The sequence below is a fragment of the Herpailurus yagouaroundi genome, unplaced genomic scaffold (assembly GCF_014898765.1).
Source record: "Herpailurus yagouaroundi ecotype Mexico unplaced genomic scaffold, PumYag 250, whole genome shotgun sequence".
NCBI classification, from domain to species: Eukaryota; Metazoa; Chordata; class Mammalia; order Carnivora; family Felidae; genus Herpailurus; species Herpailurus yagouaroundi.
The window spans coordinates 22,959,604-22,975,620 of NW_024412467.1; the positions used below are offsets into that span (position 1 = coordinate 22,959,604).

General features: G+C 48.3%; 1 protein-coding gene across 2 annotated transcripts; it reads right to left on the bottom strand.

The window, feature by feature from the left end:
- Nucleotides 1-1,090: 1,090 nt before the first annotated feature.
- Nucleotides 1,091-11,273, bottom strand: PSMG4 (proteasome assembly chaperone 4). Of its 2 annotated transcripts, XM_040460432.1 has the most exons (4): nucleotides 10,975-11,273; nucleotides 4,847-4,920; nucleotides 4,662-4,737; nucleotides 1,266-1,281 (listed from the first exon to the last, which is right to left on the bottom strand). In XM_040460432.1, exons 1-3 carry the CDS (start codon nucleotides 11,146-11,148, stop codon nucleotides 4,662-4,664), a joined length of 324 nt encoding a protein of 107 aa, XP_040316366.1. In that variant the 5' UTR covers nucleotides 11,149-11,273; the 3' UTR covers nucleotides 1,266-1,281. The 2 variants fall into 2 exon arrangements, with proteins under 2 accessions (XP_040316365.1, XP_040316366.1); XM_040460431.1 differs by lacking the exon at nucleotides 4,847-4,920 and having other exon boundaries at nucleotides 1,091-1,281; nucleotides 10,975-11,236.
- Nucleotides 11,274-16,017: the final 4,744 nt, after the last annotated feature.

A 16,017-nucleotide genomic window follows, 5' to 3' on the forward strand; every position in this document is an offset into this window, starting at 1 on the left:
ATGGGCAATCTGTGAAGGCCACCCCCAGGGATTCAGATGTGAAGCTGGGGTTAGGAGCCACTGACCCATGAAATACTGGCTTTTAGAAAAGAGTGTGAAAGAAAATGTGTAGTGTGGGAAACTAGAAAGTCCGGAATCCACTACATGTGGCAGGCAGGAAAGGGCTACAGATCGAAGGTAGCCAAAGCAGGTTCTTAGGACTTGGGAGAAAAGAAAGTGATAGCAAGAAGAGCAAGGAGGAACTAAAGCATTTGGATCCATAAAAATGAAGTGGGTAAATACAATAACTGACATCTAAATTGTGAGGGCACTCACAGAGTCTGCAAAACATGTAGGTGTACTTAATCCTAACAACAACCCAGTCAAGGCAGAGATTATTCTTGATTTACAGGTGAGGAAACAGGGCCCAGAGAAGTTAGAACTTCACCCAGTCCATAAATCCAGTGAGCAGTGTGAGGCAGGACTGGACCCAGGCCCAAGGGAGAACACGGCAGGAGGAGCCATGCTGGGAAAAGGCTCAGCCAGAATGGGACAGGAAGAACATAATGTGAAGCACAAAGACTTATTACCTTAATTCTAATTGGGAATGTACACAGCAGGGTCATAACTAATTTACCTCCTTCCTAAATTATCAGTTCCAACAAAATCCCTTTTTATTTTATTTAAAAAAAATTTTTTTTAACATTTATTCATTTTTGAGAGATGGAAAGAGACAGAGCGTAAGTTGGGGAGGGGCAGAGAGAGAAAGGGAGACACAGAATCCGAAGCAAGCTCCAGGCTCTGAGCTGTCAGCACAGAGCCTGATGTGGGGCTCGATCCCACGGACCGTGAGATCATGACCTGAGCCGAAGTTGGACACATAACCAACTGAGCCACCGAAGGGGCCCCAAAATCCCATTTTTTACCCAAGCTCCCTAGTACTGAGCGGTCACAAGGGGAACCCCACCCGCCCATTTTGCTTTTCTCCTCCCCCAAGCTGATCAATTGTAGCCTTTGGCCCACAAGCTGGTGAGGGGGAAGAAGGAAAGTTAGGAAGATTAACCCTTTAAAAACAAAACGTCAACACATACATGAACCTAATGACAAACAGTGAAATTCAATCCATTTATTTAAATGTACATTGTACATAAGCTACAAATCCTCACTTCTGCCACTCTGCCTAGAACTTTTCCGGAAAAGCCTCCATTTCTTCCTTGATCCTGTTTTCTACAAGTAATGCGAAGTTACTGTCCGTGTTTTGAAGGTTATAGCTGACAAACACTTGTTTGTTGGTCTTCCTGGCTAAAAAGAGAAAACATTGGCACAGACGTGACTGAAAAGCCTGGAGGCTGTGTGCACCTCACACCTACCTCACAGCAGAGAGATGCCTGGGACAAGACAGCGAGGTCGCAGGGAGAGAAGGTGGATCTAATCTGTAATGCTCTTCCCCAGCAGCGGCCACAAATGCAGACTACAGTCATTGAGACCCCCTCCTGCTCTCTGCCACAGTGGTTCTCCAAGCATGGCCCCACCTCAGCAGCAGCACCTGAGAGCTTGTTAGAGCTGCAGATTCTCAGGCCCCCATCCCGGAAGCAGGGGGTGGGGCCAGCAACCTGCTTCACAAGCCCTCCAGGGGATCCAAGCGCTAATCCACTATTCTACTTAAAAAGTTGGTTTGGTTTCTTTGTGGATTTTTTTTTCACTTTTTTAAAATACAGATAATACCAAAGTATTTAAAATACTTAATTTCTCCTTCAGTACCACCCTCTCTACCAATTCCAGTCTTTTCCCAGGGATAATCCTGGGGCTACATTTCTGTACATTTATATAACACACACTTACATGCACATATTGTGTGCATATACACACAAATGTAGGACTTTCAACTTGATGTTGAAGAGACATTTTGACCCTTTCTACAGAACCAACAGTTGGGATGTACTGCTCCAACTACAAAAATCAAGCACAGTCACATGCCCAGAATCAGAAAGACCTATCCTGAAGGCAATTCAGGCAGTAAGCCTAAACCAGTTAAATATCGACCACACCAGTGATGACGCCTCCTCACTCAACCTGGCCTCACCACACACACAGGCCAAGTGCAAACTCCTACTCCCCACAGAGACACCCACCCGCCCTCCCCCAGCCCACAGACATCAGATGACCATGCCAGCCCTGTCATCAAAGGTGAAAACACGGTGAGGTGAGGTGAGGTGAGGTGAGGTGAGGTGAGGTGAGGTGAGGTTGGCATCTGTCAAGTCACAGCCCACTCGGCCTACTCTTGTTGGGTGGCAGGAAATTCCTTGTCCCCAGAAGGGGGGGGGGGGGGGCAATCACTCTACTTGCTCAGACAGGCTCTTACAGGGAGCAAAACTATCTGCCTGCACTGTTCACCCAGCAGACCCAGCTGTGCCCTCTGTGCTGCACAGAATAAGGGCGTCCCCATGCACACCAAAGCCCTCCAATGCTTCTGGGGTTACTCTGAACCCACTAGATCTTCTCTTTTTCTACTTCCTTTCATCCTCCATATAAGATACCGTTTCAGGGAGCGCCTGGGTGGCTCAGTCAGTTAAGCATCCAACTTCGGCTCAGGTCATGACCTCACAGTTTGAGTTCAAGCCCCATGTTGGGCTCCACACTGACAGCTCAGAGCCTGGAGCCTGCTTCAGATTCTGCCTCCCTCTCTCTCTCTGCCCCTCCCCACTCATGCTGTGTCTCTCTCTCTCTCTCTCTCAAAAATAAATAAACATTTAAAAAAGTTAAAAACAAACAAACAAAAAAAGATACTGTTTCAGGATGCTTCTCTCTTCTCATTACCCCTCTACACAAACAATGTATTTTCAACGGCAGGGTCCAGACCTAAGCTCGAGATGACCAGAACAGGGAAGGGCAGTGCTGGACAGCCCCCTGGTGACCCCAGCACTAGTGCATCACCAGACCCAGCCACATCATACCACTGACTTTTCCAGCTTTTTCTGTGTGCCTGTCCTTGCTGGGACTCAGGACTCAGGACTGCCAGGTTTTGCTGATAACAAGGCAGGAGGGACCCTTCGTTAATATCTGAGTTTAATAATAAGTTGGTGAGGACTTATTTTGTCTATGTTCTGTCACAATTTATACAGATTATTATAAATTGATGGAAACCACATAGGAAAAATATTTGTTAAATTTGCACAAAACTAAAAAAAAATAATAGTTTGTTGCATACAAACTGCTCCTAGGCTTTGATCTCAAGGGTACCCTTGGGCCCATCTTACTTTATTGGCATAAACAATTTATTCGTGGCACAGCAAACAAGCCCCCGCCATCCTCTACCAGAATCCGTCTCTCACACTGGGGTGATCCTATAAACATGAACACTCTCCCACGTCTTCATCTGACCAGGCAGGGCATGCAGTGGTCTATACGATATTACGTGTGTCAGCCCTTCAACGCTGGTAAACACAGAGTGATGCACGTAGAAGCCAAGGGCATCTTGTCGTCAACTAACTTCACGTGGTTCAGAAAAAAAATAGTATCAACACAGGGAATGAGAGCAACTGGGAATCTAGGCGAAGGCTAAGCAGAAATTCCCTGTATCTTTGGGGCAAATTTTCTGTAAATGTAAAATTACTTCCTAATAACAAGTTACCAGAACTTACTAGTTTGGTTACTAGTGCACACTAGTTAGTAGCCACGTTTCTCTAAAAAGGTACAGTAGATGTTCCTAAAATGCCACAGCTGCCCTCGTGGTTGGCCCTCCTCACACACAGAACTCAGAGTGGCAAGTCTAGAATGACCAGTCCTCACCCCGCCCCCTCCTCCCCCACCCCGCCTCCAGTGTGTGGCTGTGCTGTTCACCCAGTTGCCTCCCTGAGTGACCAGCATATAAACTTCCACTAAGCAGAGATAGGTTGATAGAAATGTCAGTGCCACTAAACCAGAAGCTTCTTAAAGTCAGGACCCAGACCTCAGCCACTGTACACCCCAGCACCAGGACATGGGGCCCCATAATGGGCTCTGGAACCGAACCGACAGGGAGCACTGGTGAACACGATGCCCGAGGAGGAGACAGAGGTTGCCCGGCTGTCCCATGTCTCCAGGTGCGCTGGGAGACGTGGCGACTGAGCACTGGCAGAGGGCAGAACACATACCATCCTGACCCCAACTATCTGGGTATTTCCAGAAAGTATGTGTTTGGGGCCCGGGAGAGGGTGGAGCTTTTAACCTCTCGTTCTTGCTCACCACCCTCCATGCCACACTCAGGTCAGGCCAGCCTCCCCTCTTACGATCTCTGAACAAGGACAATCCCTCCTGTGCAGTGCTGGCAGGCGGCTGCCCGGGGCCTCCTGAATCACCAGGCGGCTACCCGGAGCCACTGCCTGATAGGTACCGTGGGCACCACTCACACTCTCCTCCCACGAGGAGGTAATGTGTTTACAGGAGGGAACTGAATCACCTTGTCATTCATCAGCTTGCAAAGCAGCCAAGGCATGATGTGGGAGGCCCTTAAGAACATGCTGGCCCTGAGACAGTGGTCATGGTCAAGGGCATGGACAAGCCCTCCTTAAAGAAGGAGGGCTTCTTTGTGCTCATCTCTCAATACAAGGATTCTTTCCTTCTAAAGTCACCGGCCTCATGGTTCCATTAAACAGCGAGGTCCCCACCCAGCTGCTCCTGCAGCACCAGCCGTGGGCACGTACCTAAGCGCTGGGCAAGGCCAGAGGAGGTCGTATCAGAAGTGTCTCCGAGGAGGGAGGTAGACACGGGGATGGAATCCTAAAAAGAAACAAAGAAAACAATGCTGCTTCTCCATCGGCCAAACTTCTGTAGCTTCTGACTCATCCTTCCTGGCAATGGCAGGTTCTGGTAGGTTAGACACTTTTACCAAGAGGAGGAAGGTCTGGCATCTGTGTCAACAGCCAGGTCGGTTAACCCTCTACTGTATGTGATGTCACAGAGCTAGGACAGACGAAGAGCAGTCACTTGAAGCTGGCATCACAGTGCTGTTAATAAGCTATAAGACTTACTTTACACAAAAGGCTTGTTTTAGGGTTGGAAGCCCCAAAGCATGCTGAAGGGCAACATTACCACCAAGAGATCATTAAGGGCACAGAGGAAAGCTCGTCACAGAGTCTGGGTGCCACTGCTACCAGGTCCCTCTAGCCTGCAAGTCAGGCATCAACGGAGAAGGCAGGACGCCAATCTCCTCATCCAGACCTGTAAGAGAGCACACGGCTCCATGCCCCTGAAGGGGTCTATGCTCTTCAAGGTCAACAAGGGCCCTAGGAGTTTGCAAAAGGACATCAGTCATCAGGGTCCAAATAACGAATAAAGGAACATCAGATTATGTTTGGCCAATCCTCATTTCAGATAAGAAGCAATAAAACTAAAGATAAATAAATGTGGCCCTTCTGAAATTTAGAAGAAATCTTATTTCCAATTACTTTGGGGTTTTGCTTGTTTGTTTATTTTGAGAGAGAGAGAGAGAGAGAGAGAGAGAAAGTGGGAGGGAAGGAGGGAGGGAGGGAGGGAGGGAGGGAGGGAGGGAGAGACAGAGAGAGAGAATCCCAAGCAGGCTCCACACTGTCAGCCCAAAGTTCAATGAGGGGCTCAAACTCATAAACCAGGAGATCATGACCTGAGCCGAAATCAAGAGACAAACGCTTAACTGACTGAGCCACCCAGGCGCCCCATCCAATTACTTTTGGAAGTAACTCCCCTTACCATTAAACTTCCTACCTAGCTTAGGAGAAAAAAAATCACTAACTTATAATATGGTCAAACTTACTTCTATCAAAATATTAGACTTCTAAAAGAAACAGCCTCAGTACAGAGGCAAGATTTTTAAAAGAATAAGCTTCTGCCACCAAAGGCTCTGGGGTTGGTGCCCATCCCCCCACACTGTCCAGGTAGAGACAGGTGAACTGAACAAACACCTGCTGTGTGCCAGATACTGTGAGTAAAGCATGGATCAGAGACTGCTCTTTGTCTCCTAGGGGTTCAAAGTCACTTCAAAAGGAGAGAGAACTTGTTCAGGTCTATAAGAGATGATCAAAAAACACAGGGTGAGAACAAAAGCATTTACTGCAAGCTTTTTTGTTGAAAAGATAACAAAAACATGATCTTAATGAATATGCTGTTTACAAAGTCCAAGTTCAACATTCAGCTCTATGCTAATAGTATCTAAACTCTAGAAAATCTACCTTAACAAGGTGGTCATTTCCCACCAAAAACAAAACTAAAAACTCCATATTGTTACCCTTAGTACTTCGTTATTTCCAAAATCATACTGCACCCAACTGGTCTCCCAGGCACACATAGGCCTAGACGGTTTTACTGTGGATGGGGCACCAAGTGGGCCCAACACATGCTAAATTACCTGAGCAAATAGGGCCCCATGTCCCCTTTTCCCTGGTCTCAGGCCAGCCTCCATCATGTTGGGGGAATCTGTATCACCCTTGTTCTAAAGCCTCTCGTGGTGCCACAAACAGACCACGTGGGGCCAGCTGGAAGAAAAGCAGGGCATGTGATTTTGTTGTAGATGGTCTTGTCTTGCGTGTAGGGGTAGAGGGGAAAGGGAGGAGGGAGGAGACATCACAGACCCTTTGGTGCCATCCTCCATGAATGGGCCAACAACCTTTTCCTAGGAAGGGCCAGAGGGTAAATCGTTTAGGTTTTTGTTGTTGTTGTTGCTTTTTTTAAATGTTTCTATTTATTTTTGACAGTGAGAGAAACAAAGCACGAGTGGGGGAGGGGCAGAGAGAGAGGGAGACAGAATTTGAAGCAGGTTCCAGGCTCTGAGCTGTCAGCACAGGGCCCGATGAGGGGCTAGAACTCATAAACCACGAGATCATGACCTGAGCTGAAGTCTGACACTTTACCGACTGAGCCACCCAGGCGCCCCTAAATCATTTAGTTTTTTATGGAGAAGGTCCAGTTGTAACTGTTTGATGCTGCTATCAAATTACAAAAGCTCTGACAGACATTAGTGAATGGATGGGCAGATCTATGTTCCAATAAAACTTTGTTACAAAAGTAGACTGGCAGCAGGCCAGCCTGTAGGTCCTGGTTTGCCAAGCCCTATTCCACAGAAATCCTGTGTTTCCTGCTGTAAGCTATGGTCTACACTTCTCTCCGGTTGGCTGGGTGCTCTGTTCCTGAAGGACAATGTACAGGTACACAAGGTGGCCAATAAGTGGGGAATGAACTTCTGACAGGTCTGGTAACTGAGACTGGCCCCTTTTCCTTTTCCTACCTGATCTTCCTGGAATGTGAGTTTCCATTTGAGGAATACACCCTTCTAGGAACTATGACTACCAAACGGTCAGACTGCCAAACTGCACCAAAGCAGCCCACAGGAGGAATCCTGAAATTGACTCAAGGAAGCAATGCCTGGTTTTACTAATGAGCAGTCCTGGGCCCCATGTGACCCACAGCCTAACCCACTGTCTATGACTATAGCCTTAGGACTATGAAAGAAGGAGGTTCCAGGGCACCACAAGCTCCAAACACACCACCGTATCCATCACCCTGTGCCCCCGCAGACCCTCTACCTCTCCCCTCCAATGAAAGAAGACATGGAACTGCCACCTGCCCAAAGGCCCAGCTGCGGGTACCCACCAGAAAAGAAATCAAAGAAAACCCACCCAGGAAAAGAACAGCAAGAAGGGAAAGGGAAGAAGAAGGACACTATGTGAAGACATCCAGAGGTCCCATTCAGAGGCTGTCTCCTTCCCGAAGCCTTGCCCAGGTCCTGCCTGATGGCTCTCTCCTCTGATTGCCCACCACCCCAAGGGCCCCTTAGAGATTACAATCCTTACAGTCTGCCAGGCTGCAGGTTACTACTGGTAGCCCTCCCTAGCAAACCCAGAGTTCCTCCAGGGGGGCCTCATTGTTTCATTCAGCAATGATTTAATGAGCAGCTTGCCAGGCTACTCCTAAACCAGACAAACCTCACCTCCACCATGGATACTGACAATAAACTGCAGAGGAAGCAACACTGGGGCATGCCCATGTACTAAAGCAGGGAGGAAGGCAGTAGCAGGGGAGCTCTACCAGGTAGCAGAGCCTAAAGGGTTACTGTAAAGTCTCTGACCTGTACTCTGAGGTTACCTCTTGAAAGGTCTGCGGCAGAAGGATGACAGTATCTGACTGCCGTCTGCTGCCCTGCAGGGAACTAGCCACATGGCAGTGTTGTGGGCTGAACTGTGTCCTCCAAAAAGAAAAGTCCACATCCTAACCCTTAGCACTTGTGAATGTGACTTTACTGGAAATAGGGTCTTTGCAGAGATGTAAGTTAAGATGAGGTCATAATGGAATAGGGTGGACCCTTAATCTATTATGACTGGGGTCTTTACAAGAAAACACACAGAGAAACACACAGAGAAGATGGCCAGTGACACCACAGGCAGAGATCTGAGTGATGAAGCCACAAGCCAAGGAATGCCAGGATTGCCCCCAACACCAGAAGACGGGAGAGGCATGGGAAGATTTCTCCCTACGAGCCATCAGAAGGAACCAGCCCTGCCGACACCTTGACTTTGGACTTCTGGCCTCCAGAACTGTGAGGGAATAGATCTTGGTTGGTTTAAGCCCCCCAGTTTGTGGCACTGTGTCACAGCAGCTCTAAGAAATGAACACAAACAGCAAAGGGGGAATCAGGCTAGGAGGAAAGGAGATGCTGCGGGCTTCACCGAGGGCAGGCTGGAAAGGAGGTGAGAGGTGTGTAAGCAACCTTTTAGGCAACCAACTTGAACAATGGAAACCTGAGTAAGATAGAAAGGCCCACAGTGCCCTCCAACCCCTTGGCTGAATACAAACAGGCCCATTAGGTGACCCACCTCAAAATATCCTTAAGTCCTAGCTGACCAATGGGTGGGTTACTTACACTTGGGCACAGGTGTTGGAGAAGTGAATAAAGTACGCCAAAGATGGCCAAAGGAACTAAAACAAACTCTGGTCTCCTGCTTAGAGACCCCTCCTCCAGGTTCTTCCTCCTTTGCTGTGTGCACGAAAACCCCCACAGATATGGAAGCTGGCGGCTATAAATTACCCTCCTCACTTGCATTCCGGGCTCAGACCTTTGGAGAAACAGTCTCCTCTGAGAACACTGGTGTGAAATAATGATCTCCAATCCACAAAGATCTCCTAGTGCCGCTTGGTTTTTCCGCCAGGGTTCCAGCCTGGTTCCGTAACACAGGTACCAAAAAAGGAAAATTCCATTAGAACCCACACCCCCTTAACTACAGCCCCTCACCACTGCCTCCAGGCAGTCTCTCCCTTGCTGTCCTTCCCCCAGCTCCCTTGTGGTGTATTCAATAAACTTCTACCTCCTTTGTTCTGCCTTGGGTGAATTCTTTCACTGACCCAGCCAGGCCAACAGGGTGGTTGGATTCCCCCTACGTGTTGATGGACGGCAGTGCCTACAGATTCACTGACACTCGCCATGGGGAGAGTGGGAGAGTAATCAAGGTTCGAATGGAGTTTCCACAACAACAGATGGGCTGGCTGTGAAAGAAGCAGGTCTGAGGGAAGAGGTTAAGAGTTAGGTCTTACTTTTCTAAAGAAAACATCCAGATAGCCAACAGGCACATGAAAAGATGCTCAATGTCACTCCTCATCAGGGAAATACAAATCAAAACCACACTCAGATATCACCTCACGCCAGTCAGAGTGGCTAAAATGAACAAATCAGGAGACTATAGATGCTGGAGAGGATGTGGAGAAACAGGAATCCTCTTGCACTGTCAGTGGGAATGCAAACTGGTGCAGCCGCTCTGGAAAACAGTGTGGAGGTTCCTCAAAAAATTAAAAATAAATCTACCCTATGACCCAGCAATAGCGCTGCTAGGAATTTACCTAAGGAATACAGGGGTGCTGATGCACAGCAGCACTTTCAACAATAGCCAAATTATGGAAAGAACCTAAATGTCCATCAACTGACGAATGGATAAAGATGTGGTTTATATATACAACACAATACTACTTGGCAATGAGAAACAATGAAATCTGGCCACTTGTAGCAACATGGACGGAACTGGAGAGTGTTATAAGGGAAATAAGTCAGGCAGAGAAAGACAGATACCCTATGTTTTCACTCATATGTGGATCCTGAGAAACTCAACAGAAGACCAAGGGGGAGAAGGAGGGAAAAAAGTTACAGAGAGGAAAGGAGGCAAACCATAAGAGACTCTTTTAAATACTGAGAATAAACTGAGGGTTGATGGGGGTTGGGGGGTAAGTGGGTGATGGGCATTGAAGAGGGCACCTGTTGGGATGAGCACTGGGTATTTCATGGAAACCAATTTGACAATAAATTTCATATTTTAAAAAAAAAGCAGCACCTTAGAAGTAGCGGGTGGGGGGGGGGGTTGGGCGGGGAGGAAGGAGTTGGATCTTAAAATATGTCTAGTGTGAGATGCCTATCAGACTTTCAGGTGGAGACACAGGAGTCCGAGGTCTGTACTGGAAACAAAGAAAATTAGGTGTGTTCAATACAGAGATGGCAGGAAAACTAAGAGGTGGATACCATCCTCCGGGAGGGGGAGGAGGAGTGTGACCAGACAGAAGTCCCACGACAAAGCCCTGAACATTCCAACTACTGAGCGGGGCTCGAGGAGCCAGCAGAGGGGCGCCCGCCTTAAAGATAGAGGAGGAAGGGATCGGCGGGGATCGCCTGGGGGCCCACGCCCGGCCGACGGCATTCGGCTCCCCACGGATGGTGCAGGCCAGAACCCCGGTTCCTTAAGACATCACAGGAAGAGTTCCGGAGAGCCCCGAGGCCCCGTGGGCCCAGGAAAGACTGAGGGCACAATTAGGGAACTACAACCCCCACTATTCCGGGCGGGCACCAGGCGCGTGCCTGGACCCTCAGTCACGTGCCTGGACCCTCAGTCACCTTGCCTCCCAGCCCCCGCCCCCATACCCGCCCGACCCCTAGCACCCCAACCTTCCACGCCGGCCGGCATTCCCAGTCCTTCCCCCAGCCTCCGCCCCCTCCCGACCCGCACTCACGTAGCGATTGCACATGGCCACCGCGAGGTTGCGCAGGTGAGGCGTGGCCCCCACCCACAGGAAAAGCGAGTCCGTCAGCCGCATGACGTGGAAGTGGACGAGCTGCTCCCACAGCCTCGCGCTGAAGTTGTGCAGGGAGACGTCCCCGCCAGCGGCGGCCCGCGGCCCGTCCATGCCGCCCGGCGGGCCCACGCCCGCAAACGCCGAGACTCCGGTCCCGCTGCCTTCGTCGGCCGGGCCAGACCCAAGCAAGCGAGCGACGAGAGGTCGAGCGCGCTTTCGCTTTCGGTCCGGGGGAGAAGGCGGGGCTAGCCCGGGACGTAGGCGGGGCCGGGGGTGGGCGGGGGTGGGCGGCTAGAAAACGCCGAGTAGGCCGGGCCCTGGCTCCGCTGCCAGCCGGCGTCTCCCCGCGACCGGGTCTACTGAAAACCCGCGGTCCTCAGCAGCAGGGCTGGGCGGGTGTCCGGCGGTGACCTTAGGGAGTCTGCGGGCGCCTGGCAGAACCCGCCCTTGCTTGTTCCTTCCCTCCTTCACCCCAATTAGTGTTCGATGAGTAGCATTCAAGGGCTGGAGCTAGCTGCCTCGTCTTCCCAAGTCCTGACTCACAGCCCTTCGGAGACAACCGCTTTTAAATTAGTGCCTTAAGCGCTCATAGCGCAGCCGCCTCCCCTCACACCGTCTTAGGTTTGGTTTACCAAAATCCTCCTCCCCTAGCAGCCCTGTACCTTCAGGGAAGCCTTGAATGCAGCTAGGCTTTGAGAAAGGCAGCAATATTGGGAGAAAGCCTCTAAAAGTTGAGTCAACTAAATTGGCAGGAGGCTGGGCTGGAACTCTTGATTGAACTCAGACCCCCTGAGGTTTGTAGTCTTGGGCAAGCCTGGGCCTTGGGGTGACCTTTTAACTTTTCTGAGACTCAGCTTCCTCATAGGCAAAACGAAAATAAGAATAGGTAACTTTCAGAGGAGTAGAAAGCATGAGTCTCTATGTAGGAAGCACCATCAGTGGTGGCCATTATAACGCCTGCTAAAGAACCCGTTAATTGGACATTGCAGAGTTGAAATAAGGAAGCCTGCAATATAAGAGAATGTTTATGGTAAAAGCAAGCAGGACCCATTTTGTCAGATTCTGTTACAATAGGCCCTTGGGTTTTACATCAAAACTATCAGAGTCCAGGGGTGCCTGGGTGGCTCAGTCGGTTGGGCGTCCGACTTCAGCTCAGGTCAGGATCTCGCGGCCAGTGAGTTCGAGCCCCGCGTCGGGCTCTGTGCTGACAGCTCAGAGCCTGGAGCCTGTTTCGGATTCTGGGTCTCCCTCTCTCTCTGACCCACCCCGTTCATGCTCTATCTCTCTCTGTCTCAAAAATAAATAAATGTTAAAAAAAAATTAAAAATAAAAAAAAATAAAACTATCAGAGTCCTACTTTTTAAATCAATAATAGGTCTCAGTTGACTAAGTTGAAATTTAAAAGGTTAAGTACTGGGGTGCCTGGGTGGCCCAGTGGTTTAAGCATCTGACTTCTGTTCAGGTCATGGTCTCAGAGGGCCTGAGTTTGAGCCCCCATTGGGCTCTCTGCTATCAGCATAGAGCCTGCTTCAGATCCTCTGTCTCATTCTCTCTGCCCCTCCCCTGCACGCCCTCTCTCTCTCAAAAATAAGTAAACGTTAAAAAAAATAAAAGATTAAGTATTTTTACAGGTCTATTCTATTTGCTAATTAGCAATGATGCACTATAATAGTTAACTTTCAGGTCAATTTTTTAAACAGCTTTGTTAAGATATAATTGACATACAATAACTACCCATATTTAAAGTGTATATATTGAAGTTTTGACACACGTACAACCAGTGAAACCATGGCTACAATCAAGATAGTGAACATGTCCATCAGCCCCAGAGGTTTCCTCAAGCCCCTCTTTAATCCTTCCTGCTGCCCATGACCACTAATCTGCATTTTGTCACTACAGATTAGTTTGAATTTTCGAGAGTTTTAGATAAATGGAATCATAGAGTATTTACAATTATTTTTGTCTGCCTTTTCACTCACCATAGTTACTTTGAGATCCATCCATTGTTGTGTGTATCAATAGTTCATTTCTTTTTATTGCTGAGCAGTATTCCATCATATGGTCACACCACTCTTTGTTTATTCCTTCACACACTGATGCTCATTTAGGCTGTTTCCAGTTTGGGGTTATTACACTAAAGCCGTTACCCATATGCTTTCACTTCTCATATATAAAGACCTAGGAGTAGAATGGTTGTATCATATAGTAGCTGTATGTGTAACCTTTTAAGAACCTGACAAACTGTTTTCCATAGTGATTATACCATTGTACATTCCCATCTGTGTATGGAGTTCTAGGTCCTCCACATCCCCATCAAACAGCAAGAACCATGCCAACTACTTGATATAATCAAGATTGTTCATTTTAGTCATTCTAAGTGGCATGTAGTGGTATCTCATTATGGTTTTAATTTGCATTTCCTTAATTACTAATGGACCTCAGTTTATACTTCACGCCATGCACAAAAACAAACTCAGAGTGGTTCATAGACCTAAACATAAAATTTAAAACTATAAAACTTCCAGAGGAAAATGTAAGAGGAAACCTTTGTGACCTTTAATTAGACAAAGATTTCATAGATACAAGAAAGCATCATGAAAGAAAGCAAGATCCATAAAAGAACAAATTGGTAAATGGGAACCAATGGAGCAGATGATCTCACCACATCTCACCTCTAACACCCTCTAATGCTTCATCCCCTAGACAACAAACAATTTTTAAAATGAGAATTTATATCTAAGGAATCCAGAAGAACTGTCTGGAGAAATTGGGCAACTAGTTAATAGCCTATTGCCTCGATGCTCTCCTCCACACGCACCCAGCACAGGTGGAAGAGAACCCCTCTCTGCACCCACGTCAGGGTATTGAGCACCCCTGGGAAAACCACCTGACCCAGCAGGTGAGGGTCACAGTCAGCCATGGCCCTCAACATCAGTTGCCCCTCAAACATTACCCTGCAGTCCCTAGACTGTGTCCTCTCTCATTTATTCTAAGGACTATTCTCCTCAAGCCTTAACCCTACCCGAGCTCAAGTTCACCAGATAAGCTGCCTCTAATTTTACAAAGAAAACAGAGGTTACTCTTATCTTCATCTGACCTCATTCTTGCCATCTTCTCCTCCCTCCATTACAGTGAGTTTCTCCTCCCCTGTCAAAGGTTAATCTATCCACCTGTACTCTGAACCTGTCTTTCTCCACATCCTCAAGAATTCTGTCAACTTTGGTGGCTTCTCCAAAGGGTCAGTGGTGGGCTCTGAGATGTATGACCCAGATCCCCCTTCAGGAAAGGACTTGTCTCAGCTGCTGGAAAAGCTGTTAGCAGAAAGTCTCCTATTGTCACCTCTTTTGGAGTTTGAATACCCCTCCCAGGGCAGCTCACATCCAATGACTGATGGAGGTAATAGTATAGAGGTCAGGCCATTTCAGTCCAATGCAAGACAACTATGATGGGCCATTTTTGCTCCACAGTGCCCACGGATTCAACTGAGGCCGATTACAAGAGTTGTATTCACCTTACACCATCAGAGGAAACTATGGATGGATGATTGGGATGCTGAGTGTGTCACCCCAGTCAAATCTTATGGTCCCTTGCTCAGTTTCCAGACCTAGAACCCAATAACTGAAGACATGTCCTGGTCCCCCACAACACCATAGTAAGTATACACAGTATTACTATCCAGCCCTCCCCCAAAGAGACCGAAGGTCACTTACTCAGGTAACACTATGCTAGGGAAACAGGAAGATCTGAGCATTTTAAGAGTCAGAGTTGGAACTGAGATATGCAGATCTGAAGTGTCATCTTGGTCTTCCTGCTAAAATGGGCGCATACAGGAACCAGACATTAGATGGAGTCCCGCCAAGGGTCCATTTGGTCTGCAGCCCCATCTGGGATCATTTGCCTAATCCCTGAATATATAATTGGAATAGGCATAGTTGAAAGTTGGCACAATCCCCATGGTGGGGCCTGTACCTGGGGGGTAAGAGCTATCATAGTGAAGAAAGCCAAGTGGAAGCCTATGAAACTGCCCCTGCCCCAGCCAAGCAATATTGCATCAAGGGGAGCATGGTGGAAATTAGTGCCACCCCTAAGGATCCAGAGGATTCAATGGTGGTGGCCTTCACCATATTTCTACTTCCCCAGTTGAATCCTGGAAGGTGGCAATAGACTACGATAAACTCAACCAAGAAGCAGGCCCAATTGCAGCTGATGTGATATCTTTGATAGAGCAATGTAATAAGGCCTCAGGTACATAGTATGTGGCCAAAGCTTTGGGAAATGCATTCTTTTCTATTGCAATCAGAAAAGAGGAGCAGAAACGGTTTGCATTTACATGAGATGGACAATAGTCACATACAGTTCCATCCAAGACCATGTTTAATCTCCACCCTCTGTCAGAATGTCATTTGAAGAGATCTAGACTATCCAGACATCCCACAAAATATCACACTGATGCCTTACGTCACTATCACTTCTGTTTCACCAATGCCCTGTCTTGAGTTAGCACCTATGGCTGCATGGAGGATCCCATAGGAATAGCCGAAGAATGAGATAAAAGCCAGAGCTTGGATTTGGGATGGGTCAGTGCGTGGGTGCAAGGTACACACGGGCACAGCTGTGATGCGGCCTCGCTCTGGCAGTGCACCTGGTCATCCATGCCGTGTGGGCAGAGCAGTAGCCCCAGGTCAGAGTGCACACAGACTTAGGGGCAGTGGGGAATGACTTGGCCTGGCCAGTCAGTTAACTGTGGGAAAGATGGGAAGACGGAGAATAGGACAGGGAGGCCGGGGGAAGAGGCATGTGGATAGAGGGCCCACAAAGTATGAAGATCCCTGTATCACGAGTGTTATGACCCAGCAGAGAACATGAGTGGGCAAAGTGACACAGCCAGTTGATGACAGCCCCTGTCTCCCACCACCCAGGCTGGTACAGTAAACAGGCCATGCACAAAATAGCCACGGTAACAGAGGCGAGGTTGTGTGG